The sequence below is a fragment of the Bombyx mandarina genome, chromosome 03, assembly GCF_030267445.1.
Source record: "Bombyx mandarina strain Sakado chromosome 03, ASM3026744v2".
NCBI lineage: Eukaryota > Metazoa > Arthropoda > Insecta > Lepidoptera > Bombycidae > Bombyx > Bombyx mandarina.
In genome coordinates this window covers 5,282,559-5,297,127 of record NC_143210.1, presented here as the reverse complement: position 1 = coordinate 5,297,127, position 14,569 = coordinate 5,282,559, and the positions used below count along the sequence as shown (strand labels likewise).

At 39.1% G+C, this 14,569-nt stretch overlaps 1 protein-coding gene across 1 annotated transcript; it reads right to left on the bottom strand.

Annotated features, from left to right (window-relative positions):
* Positions 1–769: 769 nt before the first annotated feature.
* Positions 770–3,611, bottom strand: odd (odd skipped). The gene is made up of 3 exons (XM_028185608.2): positions 3,319–3,611; positions 2,439–3,009; positions 770–1,786 (listed from the first exon to the last, which is right to left on the bottom strand). Exons 1-3 carry the CDS (start codon positions 3,398–3,400, stop codon positions 1,396–1,398), a joined length of 1,044 nt encoding a protein of 347 aa, XP_028041409.2. The 5' UTR covers positions 3,401–3,611; the 3' UTR covers positions 770–1,395.
* Positions 3,612–14,569: the final 10,958 nt, after the last annotated feature.

The window sequence follows — 14,569 nt, the reverse complement described above, 5'->3', positions numbered from 1 at the left end:
GCTATTTACGGTTAATATTAAATTTTAAAACTATATACTATACAATTGAGACTTAGAACTCAAGGTGTCTCAAGGTGGGCTGCGGTATTAATGTAATGATGTCCATGGACTCTGGTAAATTTAATACGTGTTGAGCTATAAAATGGTTCACCTGTATAAGTCCTATAAAAAAAATTGATTTAAATTGGATAGAATAGGGTTTTTTTTTTATTGCCTTTGTAGGCAGACGAGCATACGGCCCACCTGATGGTGAGTGGTTACCGTCGCCCATGGACTTCAGCAATGCCAAGGGCAGAGCCATGCCGCTGCCTACTGCTTAATACTCTCCACAAGCCTCGTTTGAAGAAGGACATGTCATAGCGCTCGGGAAACACCGTGGAGGGGAGCTCATTCCATAGCCGGATGGTACGTGGCAAAAAAGATCTCTGGAAACGCACTGTGGATGACCGCTGTGGCTCCAGGTAGTATGGATGAACTCTACTCCGGTGGCGGGCGGTGCGATGGTAAAAACGAGAGGTTGGTATCATCTCGAACAATTCCTCAGAGCACTTAGCTAGGTTAATAAAAGCCTTTTGAAATGGCAAAACACATATCCAATGTTTAAAATGTGAAATTTATCATCTTTGTACCTATGTCATTGTCATTGTTATTTATTTATGAAAATGGTTTTGCGTGGATTTTTTTTATTCATGTTTTAATTTTATTAAACTTAAATTCCCCAATATTTGTACCATTACTTAATTAACTAAAAGGTAAATAAAAGAAAATGTAAAATTGAAAACAGTTTTTCTCTTCATATTTCGCTCCGTGTTTAGCCTCTTCAACTTAATTACTAGTTAGGAATCTGTTTAAATACATATTTACATAATTACATTCTTAATTAAAACGAACACTGATGCTCTTAAAGATTAAAATTAAAAATTTAATACGGTAGTACTATCTAGTGATGTCATAGCCACAAATTTGGAACGAATACGCTTAAAACAAGGTAATACTTTTAGGTAACTTTAGTTAGCTAATTTAAATCTAGGTAAAAACTATCACATAAATAAATCTTTAAGAAAACTTAACAGTACCTACGCAACTTATTAAATAAATAAATAAAACAATTTTCAGTCTTTTAATACGATTGAAAGATCACTGAAATTCGAAACGGCAAAATCATTTGTCATTGGAGCAACGGAGTTACAATGGAGACGTTCACAGAAACAGTGGTAGGTTTTAATTAGTTTTAACTTTTTTTTAAGAGATACACTTATCAGTCCGAAAATTATCATCATCATCATCATCAGTTCTTTGGCAAAAAGGATTTCGTTTCATCCAATTCCGAAACGTGTTGATACAATAAATACAAGCGTGGTTCTATACAGCCATATCGACCCTAAAACCATTACATTAACGTTTCATAATGTCCTCTATTGAGAATCCTAATGTCCTTTTCGGCCCTTCGACAGGAGATTGATGGGGGCTGACAAGTGGCTGAAGCTGTTGCGGTAACGCAACGGGACTTTTATGGGACAGATCCAACAAAGAGCTGTCCGTTTGGCTTGTTGAAGAGACCTCTTGACAACCGTCCAAATGGTCCAAATGGTGTTTGTTCGCTTCGCTGTGCGTCAGCAAATGCGTCTTCAAATTAGATCTTTGGTTGAAGCTCTTGTTGCAGACCGGACATTTGTGCGGAGATTCTTCCATGTGCAAAATCTTGTGCACCGCTAACGTTCTCGATTGGCAGAATCCTTTCCCGCATTCCGTGCACTTAAATGGCTTCTCCTTCGAATGAATGTACCTGTAAAATAGAAACCGAAATTTAAAACCATGTTCAACTTTCACTAGTAGAGCCGTAAGCCGACAGAACCACAAGTCGTGTACAAAGTAAACAACAAGCATCGACGCAGTTCTTTATGGCTCAATAGGCGACAAAGTAATGGGCGGTTTGAATGAAAATTGAAGTGATTCTATGTTACTGACACATTAGACTGTTAATATATACGGAACAAAATGAGAAAGAAAAGAAAAGAAAAAAAAACGAAGAGTCTCGTAAAAGCGAAGAAATATAACGTGTAATTTGTTCGACGGCGGACCAAGACAGATATTATGTTGATCGTAAAGAATCAAACCGGTTGTTAAGAGAACGCGTGCGGCCGTCGTCTCGCGACCTCACAAAAAGGTTTACGCTTTTAATTTTTTTTGTTTTACTCTGTTATCGTTAACAAAAACATCCAAGAAACACCCTTTATATCACATAGCTGGATTAGTACATGAAATCTCAGATGAATCTCTTAAGGCTAACAATTGATTAGAAACACGAATAGCTAGTGAAAATATTTTATATGTGATATAAAGAACCATTCATCACGATAAAAGTTACAACACTATCGTATGACCCGTGCGGGGCACTCTCATAATTCTATCACAAGAGTCATTGAAGATTAACTTACCTATGGTCTCTCAGGTGGTCTTGTCTTCTGAATGCCTTCCCGCAAATGTCGCACGAGTAAGGTCTCTCGTCAGTGTGCGTTCTCTCGTGAATCAATAAGTTGTAGGACTTTGTGAATTGGCGATTGCAGTATTTGCAGATGAACTGTTTCTTTGGTCTCGCTCCGGGAACGCTTGGCGCTCTTAGCGGCGGAGGATTTCTTCCGGGCATTCTTTGGGCCATCACTCCCGGATAGCGCAGGGAATGATGATACAGCGCGGCGTTTCTTATCCACTGATTCACGAGCATAGCATGGTATGGGGCGGAGGGTGGCAGCGTCGCTACTTGCGCTTGCATGTACGCTGACATGGCCGGGTGTGAGTAGGGCACTTTATCGTAGGAGTACGGAGATTGCATTGGACGAGGATAGGTGGGGTACGATTGGGGTGCGGGTGGAATCCACGCGGGTTGGTGACGGGAGATAACGACAGCTGGGGGCGTGTCGTCTGTGGGTGTGTGTGGTGGCGTCGGCAAAGGGGGTGACGGTCGCTCTAATTTTACCAATGCTTCTATAGGGAAGTCTGGTGGGTAGCCTGGAGAAGAGAAACACCTTGATATATAAAAAATCCACGTTGGCCAAAAACGCTTAGCGTTTAAGTACGCTATGCTATTAAAGTATTGTATAAAATCATTAAAAATAATTAATCACATTAAAGTCTACAGCAATACAAAAAAAAATTAAATTATCTTTTACACTCCTAATCAGTTATATTAATTTACACTCTGTAAGTAAAATCAATATTTCACAACCAACCTTCATTGTATGTATTTTTATTTTTATCTTGATTACAAAAAAAAAACCTAACCACAGCTAACATTTAAAGATAAACAGAGGCACTTACTGTGATTTTCTTCGGTATGCTCATCGTCGTCGTCCACGTTAATATCGTCCGAACTATCAACACTGTACGGCTTATCTTCCATATTCACAAGCGACGAAACTAAACACTAAATCACTGTCCACGATTTCGATACAATACGGTATCGCTGTACCTGTGTTGTCACTGACAGACCGGTTTAGGCTGACTGACACTGACAACCGGCTTGCGAGAGCGCGCAGGGCGTTGTGACTTTTTGTGCGTACGCTATCTAAGCCAGCGGTTGCGCGACTGGGAGAGGGAACATCAAAAACGCCGTTTTGGCCGGCGCCTGTATCGGCTCCCGAAGCAGCATTGTACCTCCCAGTAGGCGGAGCTTAACGAGCACTGCCTTCGGAATCGATCGGTAATTCTCGCGAATTTAATCCAAACATTCCCCCTATAACAGGCCCTGCGCCGTCTGCCCTTGCCTTTGATAGCTTGTCAAAGTGAATTGTACGAAGGTTCGTATTGCTTTAGAATTGAGTTTGTTTGGTAATGCATATTTTTATTGACACGCCGGCCCCGTTGAGGCTATTAGTTGAGATTGCTCTGTTAATTTAGTTTCGTCTTTGTAATGATCGGTGTATGTGTTCTTTGTTTAGTTGTCAGTCATTTAAATCGCGTTGTCGATTACGAATGCTTGCTTTACAAAAAAGTTTCATGTATCGAAATGAGTACGAATGAAACCCAATTATTTGTATTTAAATTTAAATTTGAAAATTTCTTAGGTTTTAATATGAGATGAGCTCATGGTGGTATTCGGTCGCTATCGTAATCCCACATTGAGGAGTTGTCAAAATCTCAATTGCATTGAAACAATAGTTAACATACATAGCGGAATACATGATTCTTCCGTGGCGCTAATAAGGACTATACTTTTCTATAAACGGATGCGGATGATATGATCTTTCTCCAGTACTCAGTATGTACAAACAGGAATCAATTTGAAGATAATGCAGAAAAATATGGATTGGCGTGATATTAGTTAGGACAGTAACTCGAAAAAACGCCGTGGACATAGATATAAAACTTCTAAGCCTGTTATTGTACCTAATATAAACAAAATAGCTGATGCCTATAAAAACTATTGCATTATACATTGTACAAATTTAGATTTAATTAAGTCACCAAAGGAATTTGTAACTAAATAAAAATATAAGGGGGTAATGAAAAATAAAACATTACAAGTCATTATTGTAAAATACAATTCAGTTAACAACTACAATACAATTTAGTATGATATACTAAATGAGTAAACACGTACGTACTACACATACTTAGATATAATAAACACCTTATTTCATTCGTGCTTACAAATTATAATTTTGTATAGTATTTATTTCTTTAGATGAACAAACGGAACAATGGTTAGGTCTCATATATATATATATTTATTGCTTAGATGGGTGGACGAGCTCACAGCCCACTTAGTGTTAAGTGGTTACTGGAGCCCATAGACACGTAAACAACGTAAATGCGCCACCCACCTTGAGATATAAGTTCTAAGGTCTCAAGTATAGTTACAACGGCTGCACCACCCTTCAAACCGAAACGCATTACTGCTTCACGGCAGAAATAAGCAGGGCGTTTGAAAAGAATAATTTAAGGGGTTAAGATTTTATTATAGCAAACCAAATCGAGGTATAGAAATAAAAGTTGAAATGTTTACGTAAATGATTTGTTTGTTATGAAACTGTGATCAGTAATAGTTTCTTAATAAACAAATTATATATAGCTAATGTTAGTTACATTATATATAGTACTTTTAACACTAAGCACTCTTCCTAATCGCGTCATTTTAATTTAATTTTTAATATTCACCAAACTAGGTATTTGTTTGTTTGTTTTAAGTATGTTGTATGTTCCATGGGGAGTGCTCTGAGGAATTGTTCGAGATGATACCGTCATCTCGTTTTTACCATCGCACCGCCCGCCACTGGAGTAGAGTTCATCCATACTACCTGGAGCCACGGCGGTCATCCACAGTGCGTTTCCAGAAGTCTTTTTTGCCACGTACCATCCGGCTATGAAATGAGCTCCCCTCCACGGTGTTTCCCGAGCGCTATGACATGTCCTTCTTCAAACGAGGCTTGTGGAGAGTATTAAGCGGTAGGCAGCGGCTTGGCTCTGCCCCTGGTATTGCTGAAGTCCATGGGTGACGGTAACCACTCACCATCAGGTGGACCGTGTGCTCGTCTGCCTACAAGGGCAATAACAAAATAGAAGTTAAAAGCAAGGCCTAGAGTTGTAGGTCATTACGGATCCTCCCGATCCATTAACGGTGCTTTAAGGTACCACAAGCACCGGTCACCATCCTCGTCGAACCCATCGCTTGCGACGAAGGGCTCGACGAGCGAATTAACCCATAAACACAGCCCACTGAGTTTCTCGCCGGATCTTCTCAGTGGGTCGCGTTTCCGATCCGGTGGTAGATTCTGCGAAGCACTGCTCTTGCTAGGGTCAGTGTTAGCATCACTCCGGTTTGAGCCCCGTGAGTTCATCTACTAGTTAAGGTTACGCTTAAATAGCCTCTCAAGGCTCTCAGCTTAGGTAGGGGAAAAAAAAAGAGTTCTAGTAGACAGAATGAGCAATAGGACGTAAATGCCGAAGTTGGAGTAGTAATTGTAGGTATTCGAGGTGATATACGCATTTTTTTCCGAAAGCTTGAAAACTGGAACTTATTATTAAAAGTACAATGACCTTTTATATGACAAGCTCACTTTCGACGTCTATACTGGAATAATGGGTTATGGGATCATGTTTGATCAAATTATGTATTAACAAATTGAAAAAAAAAACAAATTTGCCTCATTCCGCATCTATGCGCATCATTCGAATTATTCCGAAACTATGTGCAGTTTACTGATTACATGATATGGCAAAATGATTACGTATAACGCAACAGCCACACATCGGTTTTGCGTAAACCAAACTTTTTGACCTTTACCTCATTACACAAGCAGATTTTGAAACAATATTTGACAGGATGTCATTCACGTCACCGCGTCGAATGTGGCCATATGAAAATTCATAACAGTCGTCATAGGTGTGTCACTGTGGCCAACGTTTCGATGCGTATATACGCAAACATTGGTCAGGTGTTCCGGCGACACACGACACTTAGCGGCACCCTTTGTGGAGCCATCAAAAGAGCCGACACAAATAAATACTATTCAAAGTGTTAATGTCATAACTACGGTGCGCGTGTACAAATCAAATTCTAGTGTCATTTGAATAAAAATTAAAGTTGCATTTGTGGTTTTGCGCTTGCGACATTTCGATTCTTGAGTTCGACTAGCCGGCTGTGCCACTAGACACCGTGTTGAGTCTAGAAATCTGTTAAATTGACGTTGTTTGAGCTATTATTGCGTGAACAAACAACGTCTTACCTTGAACGCTTAGGTTACCTTCTTTATTATAAGCAATACAGTTAAAAATACCTCGTGCACCGTAATTTTTATAGAGGTAAAATACTTAGGCGTCTTTATTTCAGTGTAAAAGCCAGAAAACATAAATGCCGTAGCCGCAGTGCCCACTACATTTTCCAATCTCCCTTTCTATGGCTCATGTCCTTAAATCAACTTATTGTACTACTCTGCAAATTCATTTTCCTTCTTAAAGTTTGTTCCCCCTACCTATTCGCGGATAGCCTAAGAGGCTATTCTAGCCAGGACGGGTACGTGAGCTCACGGGCTCAACCTGTAAGAATTTGCTAACACTAGCCCTAGCAAAGAGCAGTGTTTCGCAGAATCTACCGGCGCCGGATCGGAATCGTGATCCACTGAGAAGATCCGGCGAGAAACTCAGTGGGCTGTGTCTATGGGCTAATTCGTTCGTCGAACTCTTCGTCGTAATTGACGAGTTCGACGAAGACATTTGCTTGAGCGATCTAAAAGCACCGAGAGTGAATCCGGGGAATTCTATAAGACATATTTCGGGCGACAGCGGCTTTGTGTCTTACCTATATCTACTGCGAACATCGAGATATAATGTAATGACTGCGAAGAAGGCTGGGAACAACACTTGGGAATTATATCTCATATTAATGTGTCAATTCGTCCACGGGTATTCGCATCATACCGTTTGTAAATTTCGACTACTGCAGAACTCGAAGTCGTCGTGGCCTAAAGGATAAGACGTCCGGTGCATTCGTATGTAGCGATGCACCGATGTTCGAATCCCGCAGGCGGGTACCAATTTTTCTAATGAAATACGTACTCAACAAATTGTTCACGATTGGCTTCCACGGTGAAGGAATAACATCGTGTAATAAAAATCAAACCCGCAAAATTATAATTTGCGTAATTACTGGTGGTAGAGCCTCATGGGAGTCCGCACGGGTAGGTACCACCACCCCGCCTATTTCCGCCGTGAAGCAGCAATGCGTTTCGGTACAAAATGTGAGCATTTGAGTATTCACATCTGAGCAAAGCTTATAGAGCTATAAGATAAACAAGGCATCACAGTGGGTACAAAACCATTCTCTTATCGTTATAGAAATCGTAAGTCGAGATTGTACGCTCATTGAATTTGAATGTTTAAAAACGACTCTTTGATGCGACTAATGAAGTTTGGATTTTAATTTAAAGAATAGTAGATTGAAAATCTAAATGACTAAATTTGCATATTCATTTCTATGTACGTTTTTGTTTATATAGTATATAAGCATCTTTTATTAATAAAAAAATTATAGTTAGAAATCTTTTGATGTTTAAAACAATATTTCAAGGAATGTTTTATTCAGTGCCATGGTTCCCAAATACTAAATACTTTGTTTAATTACTAATATACTAACTACAAATATATATACTTAGTTTGGCCATAAATACTGTTACAATTAAAAATAAACAAAATATTACATTTGAATTTGGAATCTGTCATTTTTATATGATTGCTCATTGAGTTTTCTCATTTTGGCGCCAATACATTGTACAATATTTTGCGATATTAAAATGGAGTGGGGTGATAAAGAGAACCGAATCCCTGTGATTGCATTACACAAAGCAGGTATGGAGCCAAATGCAATTTTTAAAACTCTGTATACGCTTGGTATTAGTAAAATGTTTTTGTACCGGGCCATTAATAGGTGCAATGAGACCTCCTCTGTTTGTGACAGAAAAAGATCTGGCCGTCCACGTAGTGTTCGTACGAAAAAGGTGGTCAAAGCAGTAAGGGAAAGAATTCGAAGAAATCCTGTCCGAAAGCATATTCGAATAAGCTTTTTATACTTTAAATTGTTTTATATTTATGTATTAAACTAACACACCGTAAAAGTATTTATGGCCAGACTAAGTATATTCTATCTCGATTCGGAACGACTCCGTGGTATTGTTGTCAGAGTCACTAACCATTTGATCAACAAAGCGAACATCAGGAAATTAGCAAGCCGGAAGCATCAGACCACTCAGCACTTTCCACTAAAAAACATTAACTTAACAATTTGATTGTTTCAGTTCATGATAATAATAAAACTATCACACTATTCGTTCAGTGATCGAAGTTCGATAGTGACTTGACACTTTTAGATTTGGACTTAATTTAAAATTTACATATTTTTTTTAAATAACAAAAAACCGTGTAAACATCTATTAAATTAAGGATTTCCAAAAGTTACAACAAAAAAATCGGTTGGCAAACAGCGACGGAACCGGTTAATGTATTATCTTTTTCTAGAAGAAGAAAATCGGATCTATCTATTGAAAATCTATTGTGTTCTTTGTGAGATTAAACTCATTTTTCCTAAATTTTATATTCTAAAACGCACTTTATGCCAATTACTATAAGCGATACTAGTCCAGAAGAATCATTTTAGTTAATAATAGCGCGTTAATAATCACAGCGTTTTTGTGATTCTTGTCATTTTCAATATAATATGTTAACTTTAAATATGATTCTGAACTGGTAAAAAAAATACCAGTTCAGAATCATATTGAAATATTTTACTATATAGTGGTAGTTGTGAGCAAGCATGGGTAGGTACCACCACCCTGTCTATTTCTGCCGTGAAGCAGTTATATGTTTCGGTTTGAAGGATGCGGCAAACGTTGTTCTGAGAAATTGAGACTTAGAACTCATGTCTCAACGTTGATGACGTCATTTGAAGACAAGGTTATACGTATTTGACTAAAAACATTGGTAATCTCAAATTATTTTTCATTCAATATTTGTTTTATCCAGCTTACCTATTCCTCAAAATACATTTTCATGCCCATTTCATGAATTCATTTGATAATGTTATATAATACCATTATTGTGACGTTTCTTCACCGCAGAGTAATATAGTGTACTAAAAACTGAACTGTAGTTGGCTAATCTAAAGAACAATTTAAATTTTGACACCAGGCTTTAAGGTTCCTATCGATTCGTATAATCTATACATATAAATAAAATTGGAGTGTCTGTTTGTAATATTGATATAACCGCTTTTTACTACATGCATGTGAATATATACATGGTACATACAACAAAATAACATTTTTTATAATTTTTGTCTGTCTGTCTGTCTGTTTGTTCCGGCTAATTTCAGGAACGGTTGGACCGATTTTGACGGGACTTTCACTGATAGGTAGCTGATGATATAAGGAGTAACTTAGGCTACTTTTTTTAGACTAGCTTCGCCCCGCGGCGTCACCCGCAGTACGACAATAACCGCGCGTAACATCGCGGGACTCAACTATCAATAATAATATTTAATGTTTCTGAAGCGAAGCGAGGGCGGGTCGCTAGTACATACTATGAATGTATGGCAACATCTTTCGTGCTGTGAGCTCTAGTAGACCCATTTCACGCGAATCATTGGCCACTGAAGCAAGCTGCAAACTCCTTAATATGTTATGCCATAAGAATAGCTCGCTTAATGAAGTACAAATTTTATAGTACGGTTTCCGGTGTCCTAAGGTTTCAAGGAAAATTATAAATTTGCAGTCTTTTTGATGTGACTTTACCCACTGAATTTCTCGTTCAGTGGGTCGCGATTCCGATCCGGTTGTAGATTCTGCGAAGCACTGCTCTTGTTAGGGCCAGTGTTAGTAAATTCAATCAGGTTGAGTCCGTGAGATCGCCCACCTGTCCGTGTGTAGCTGGAATAGCCCCCTAGGCTACCAGCAGTAGGGAAAAATAAAGTGTAGATAAGCAGAGAAGCTAACATCGTATTGAAAAGCTACGGTACCTCATACAAATCACGATTTTGATGTCGCCACGTTGGGACATATCTCTCATGAAGTAGTCGTATTCTCAAAAAAAATTGGATGTACATCACACGTCTATAATATAAACAACACAATCTTTATAACCCTGAAATCCATCTACTAACTACTCTATATATAAAAATTTAGAATATCACAGTAATTAAGGACAAGATCATTTTAAGTCAATCCTTAATATGACATCTTATCATTTATTTGTGAAAAAATAGATCTTCTTTTTTTTTTTAAACTAATCTCCCCGAGTCATAAAAGATTTAAAACAGAAGGTTTAATTTAGTATAAGATCTTCGTAATTATGGTATTATTTGTGTTAGATAATTAAAACCGCAGTGTTACAAACTGTATTAGCGAATGAGTGTTGCCACGTGAGATTCTTAACGATTTAAAATTACACGAACACAGGAATACTATACTTTGAATGCTAAACTATATATGATTTTGATTTTTTTTTATTATTTTTTTCTCGTTCGACTGCCAATGATGAACTGTAACGATATCATACTAAATATCACCTCAATAGAATTCAAAATATCTTTACAGTTAAATTGAGAAAAATCTACATATTAAATTTTGATAGAAAATAATAAAAAGGTACGGTTTTGTGCAACGTTCGTTTCGCCATCAAAATACAAAATTCCAACCCAAAAAATGATGTACTAAATACACAGACAGCAGTATCAGGTATAATTTTAGTCTACTTTCCTTTGTTATTTTTATCATGTTTCAGCACTATTTCGCACAGGATACAACCGAGGATACAGGATCCATTGTTTTATCGATCAGGTAGACCGTCGGCGCCCTAAAGGGAAGCAGTGGCAAGTAAAGCGTTAAAATATATATTTATAAACAATAGTTATAATATGTTTATTGAGACCCATCGAATCTTTGAGTCATTGTTCGCTTCAACAGTCGGCGCCTTTTGAAATAAAAATGCCTTAGTTTCTTATAACTTATAATTCTGCACATACCTAATTGCTCGTGTTACTTATGTGTTTAAAATATCATGCTTTGACAATGGAGGGTTTCGATATCGAGTAGAGGGGAAACGTGGATCTCCATGATGATCTGGAGCTTGACTCTTGACTCAGTCAGTAAGTGTCTACAGTCGGCATCACTGCGCCACTTTGAGAAGGTGGCATGACATGAAAACCGTCTTGTTGTGGCCGCCGGTAATTACATACCCGATCCTGTAGACCGAACGGTAAACAGTCGACGTCGCCCTAAGCACGTCATTACGAATCCTCCCGATCCATTAACGGTGCTTTTAGGCACCATAAGCACCGGCCACCGTCCTCACCGATCCCATCGCTTGCAACGAAGGGCTCGACGAGTAAATTAACCCATAGACACAGCCCACTGAGTTTCTCGCCGGATCTTCTCAGTGGGTCGCGTTTCCCATCCGCTGGTAGATTCTGCGAAGCACTGCTCTTGCTGGGGCTAGTGTTAGCAACACTCGCGGCTTGAGCCCCGTGAGTTCACCTGCTAGCTCGTTGAATATAGAATAACCCCTCGAGGTAACTAGAATAGGTAGGAAAAAAAGACAATGGAATGATTTTGGCACGTCGATAAAGAAACTAAAAGGAGGTTGATTGTGGTCTGAGAATTTTTATTCGACATTTCCGTTTAAAAATCCACGTGAAAAAAGGCATTGTTCGTTTTTTAAACGTATCTGTTTTTATTACAATGTTTTCATGTGATTTTTGTGTGGTAAAGATATTAGTTGATTTTGTAATGAAAAAGAACAATGAAATCATGTCTGCAGGTGACAGTAGTCACGTTTTGACTATGATCTTCGCTCACCCCTTGACAATATAAATTTTGAATGACGCAATATATTTATTAAGAAAGATACAATGAATACAGATATTTATTTATTTTATGAAGGAAGGATGATTACTGGTGGCCCAGTTAGTTGCCTTTCCAGTTACACTAGGTCAGGTGGGCAAGCAAAGGCTCATCCAATTGGGATGGGATTTACTAACAGCTGCCCGAGCGCCTCCAAAGGAGACCTAACAACTAAAGAGCAGCTGCTTCGCGACAGAATCTACTACTGGAACGGAATGGCAACCCGCTGACAGGATCGAGTAGAAGAAACATAGTGGGCTGATGTTTGGGTTAGGTTGCACGTCGAACTTTTTAGTGAGCTTGACGAGTACCTTTACCGCGGACCCTAGGTCTGGTTCTAATGTTAGAGCTGAAAGAGAAGAAATGAGCTGATGGATCCTTAAGGACGTGTCTAGGACATCGACGGTGTCTGACTCTTTTTTTATGAATGAAATATTACTGGTGGCCTGGAGGCCTTTCCAGTTTCACCAGGACAGGTTGGCGAGCAAAAGCTCAGCCAGGAGGGTTGGGATTTGCTACCAACTGCCCGAGCGCCTCCGAAGGAGACCTAACAACTCAAGAGCAATCGCTTCGTGAATGAATCTACTACTGGATCGGAATCGTGACAGGTGTCTGGCTCCTGCGTGATCAGGAATCGGGAAACAAATAAATGTCTTGTTTGTAAATTCCTTTGCCATTCTTAACTTTTCCTCTAACGAAACTCGTAAAATCAGTAAACACGCGAAATCAGCCGTCACTTTTGTCATAAACAAGTCTTAATCCTATCTATTAAAAAAAACCTTCTCATATCGCCCAGTATTGAAAGAACTAGAATATTTTTTGATCTTCCTTTAATGTTGTTCCACTTTAAATTGGACATTCATTAAAACGATTATTGCATGTAATTAGTAGTCGGGTAAGATAATCACACTTTACAATTCGTATCTGAATGTAAATTAAGGAGTGTGTATTTTGACACGACGAATTTCTTTGAGGTTTTCTTCGGATTTTCCTCAAAACAAAATTATTTTTCTGTAAATAACAAAATCTCATCGAATATTCTGAATATTTCCACTTACATAGATATGGTCGGAATAAATCCTTAATTTCTAGGGCTTATTAGTCGATAACTTATGTTTTGGTGTACTTTATTAGATTTAATGTTACTATGATGACCAAGAGAAAACGCAGGTGCCGAGAAATAATAAGGTAAAGATATTAAATATATTAATTTATATGTTAAGAATCTGTTGCCTTTATATATTATGTAATAATTGAGTTCAAAAGTTTCTCCAAGTAGAATTGCTGCTCGGACCGAAAACATCCCAGAACAAATTCCCCAAGTTTCTTTCTTCAAAACTAGACATTTTTTAACTACCTAAAAAGTTTTCCGCTTTGCTTGTATTTTTTACTTCTATTTTTTAAACGAAAGAGCAATTTTCATAATATTAAACGGTAGGTACTTATCATTTTAAAATTTTACAGACCCAAAATTCATAAGTCAGGAGAATTCACAATATTGGCACGTTCGGTTTGCTATCAGTATTACCGCTTTATTGGTCTAAATAGTCGTAAGATTAGATTCTCGGCTCGTGTCGGTTACAGAAAAATAAGCCGTATTCAACGTACCGATCCGCCATTTGAAACAAGCTCGCTGATATTCTCGTCTGATCTGTACAGCCAGTCGCGATATTCACTGGTAGAAGTAGTTCGAAGTGGAAGCACTCGTGTATTTACTGGTGGTAGGACGTCTTGTGAGTTCGCAATGGTAGGTACCACCACCCTTTTTTTTTTTTTTTTTTTCGGGTAGAGGGCCGAACCTCCTACGAGGTCCCCGCGCAAAAGGGGCGCGCGGGGTATGTGAGACTCAACGATCTGCATGGTGTTGTGAGCAGACCGCGGGCCCAAGGATTTTAGAGCCCACCCACTAAACGACTCCCCTGCACTCTTACACCCGACGTCCGATCCCCTCCGAGGTCAGAACCCGGATGAGGTAGGGGGGCTACCGCGGTCAACACTACAACCAGACGGCGCGGCTCACCCCAAGGACGCCCAGCCGACGGAGCCTTCGAGGCGAATCGAAGGCTCTGAAACGTCGGCCGTCTCGGTACGGCAGCCCGTCGGGCCGCCCAGACGGTGCCGCTGGTGTCCCGGAATACCCCGCTGGACCAGAACCAGCCTGCCGGGTCGGGACGCGATACACC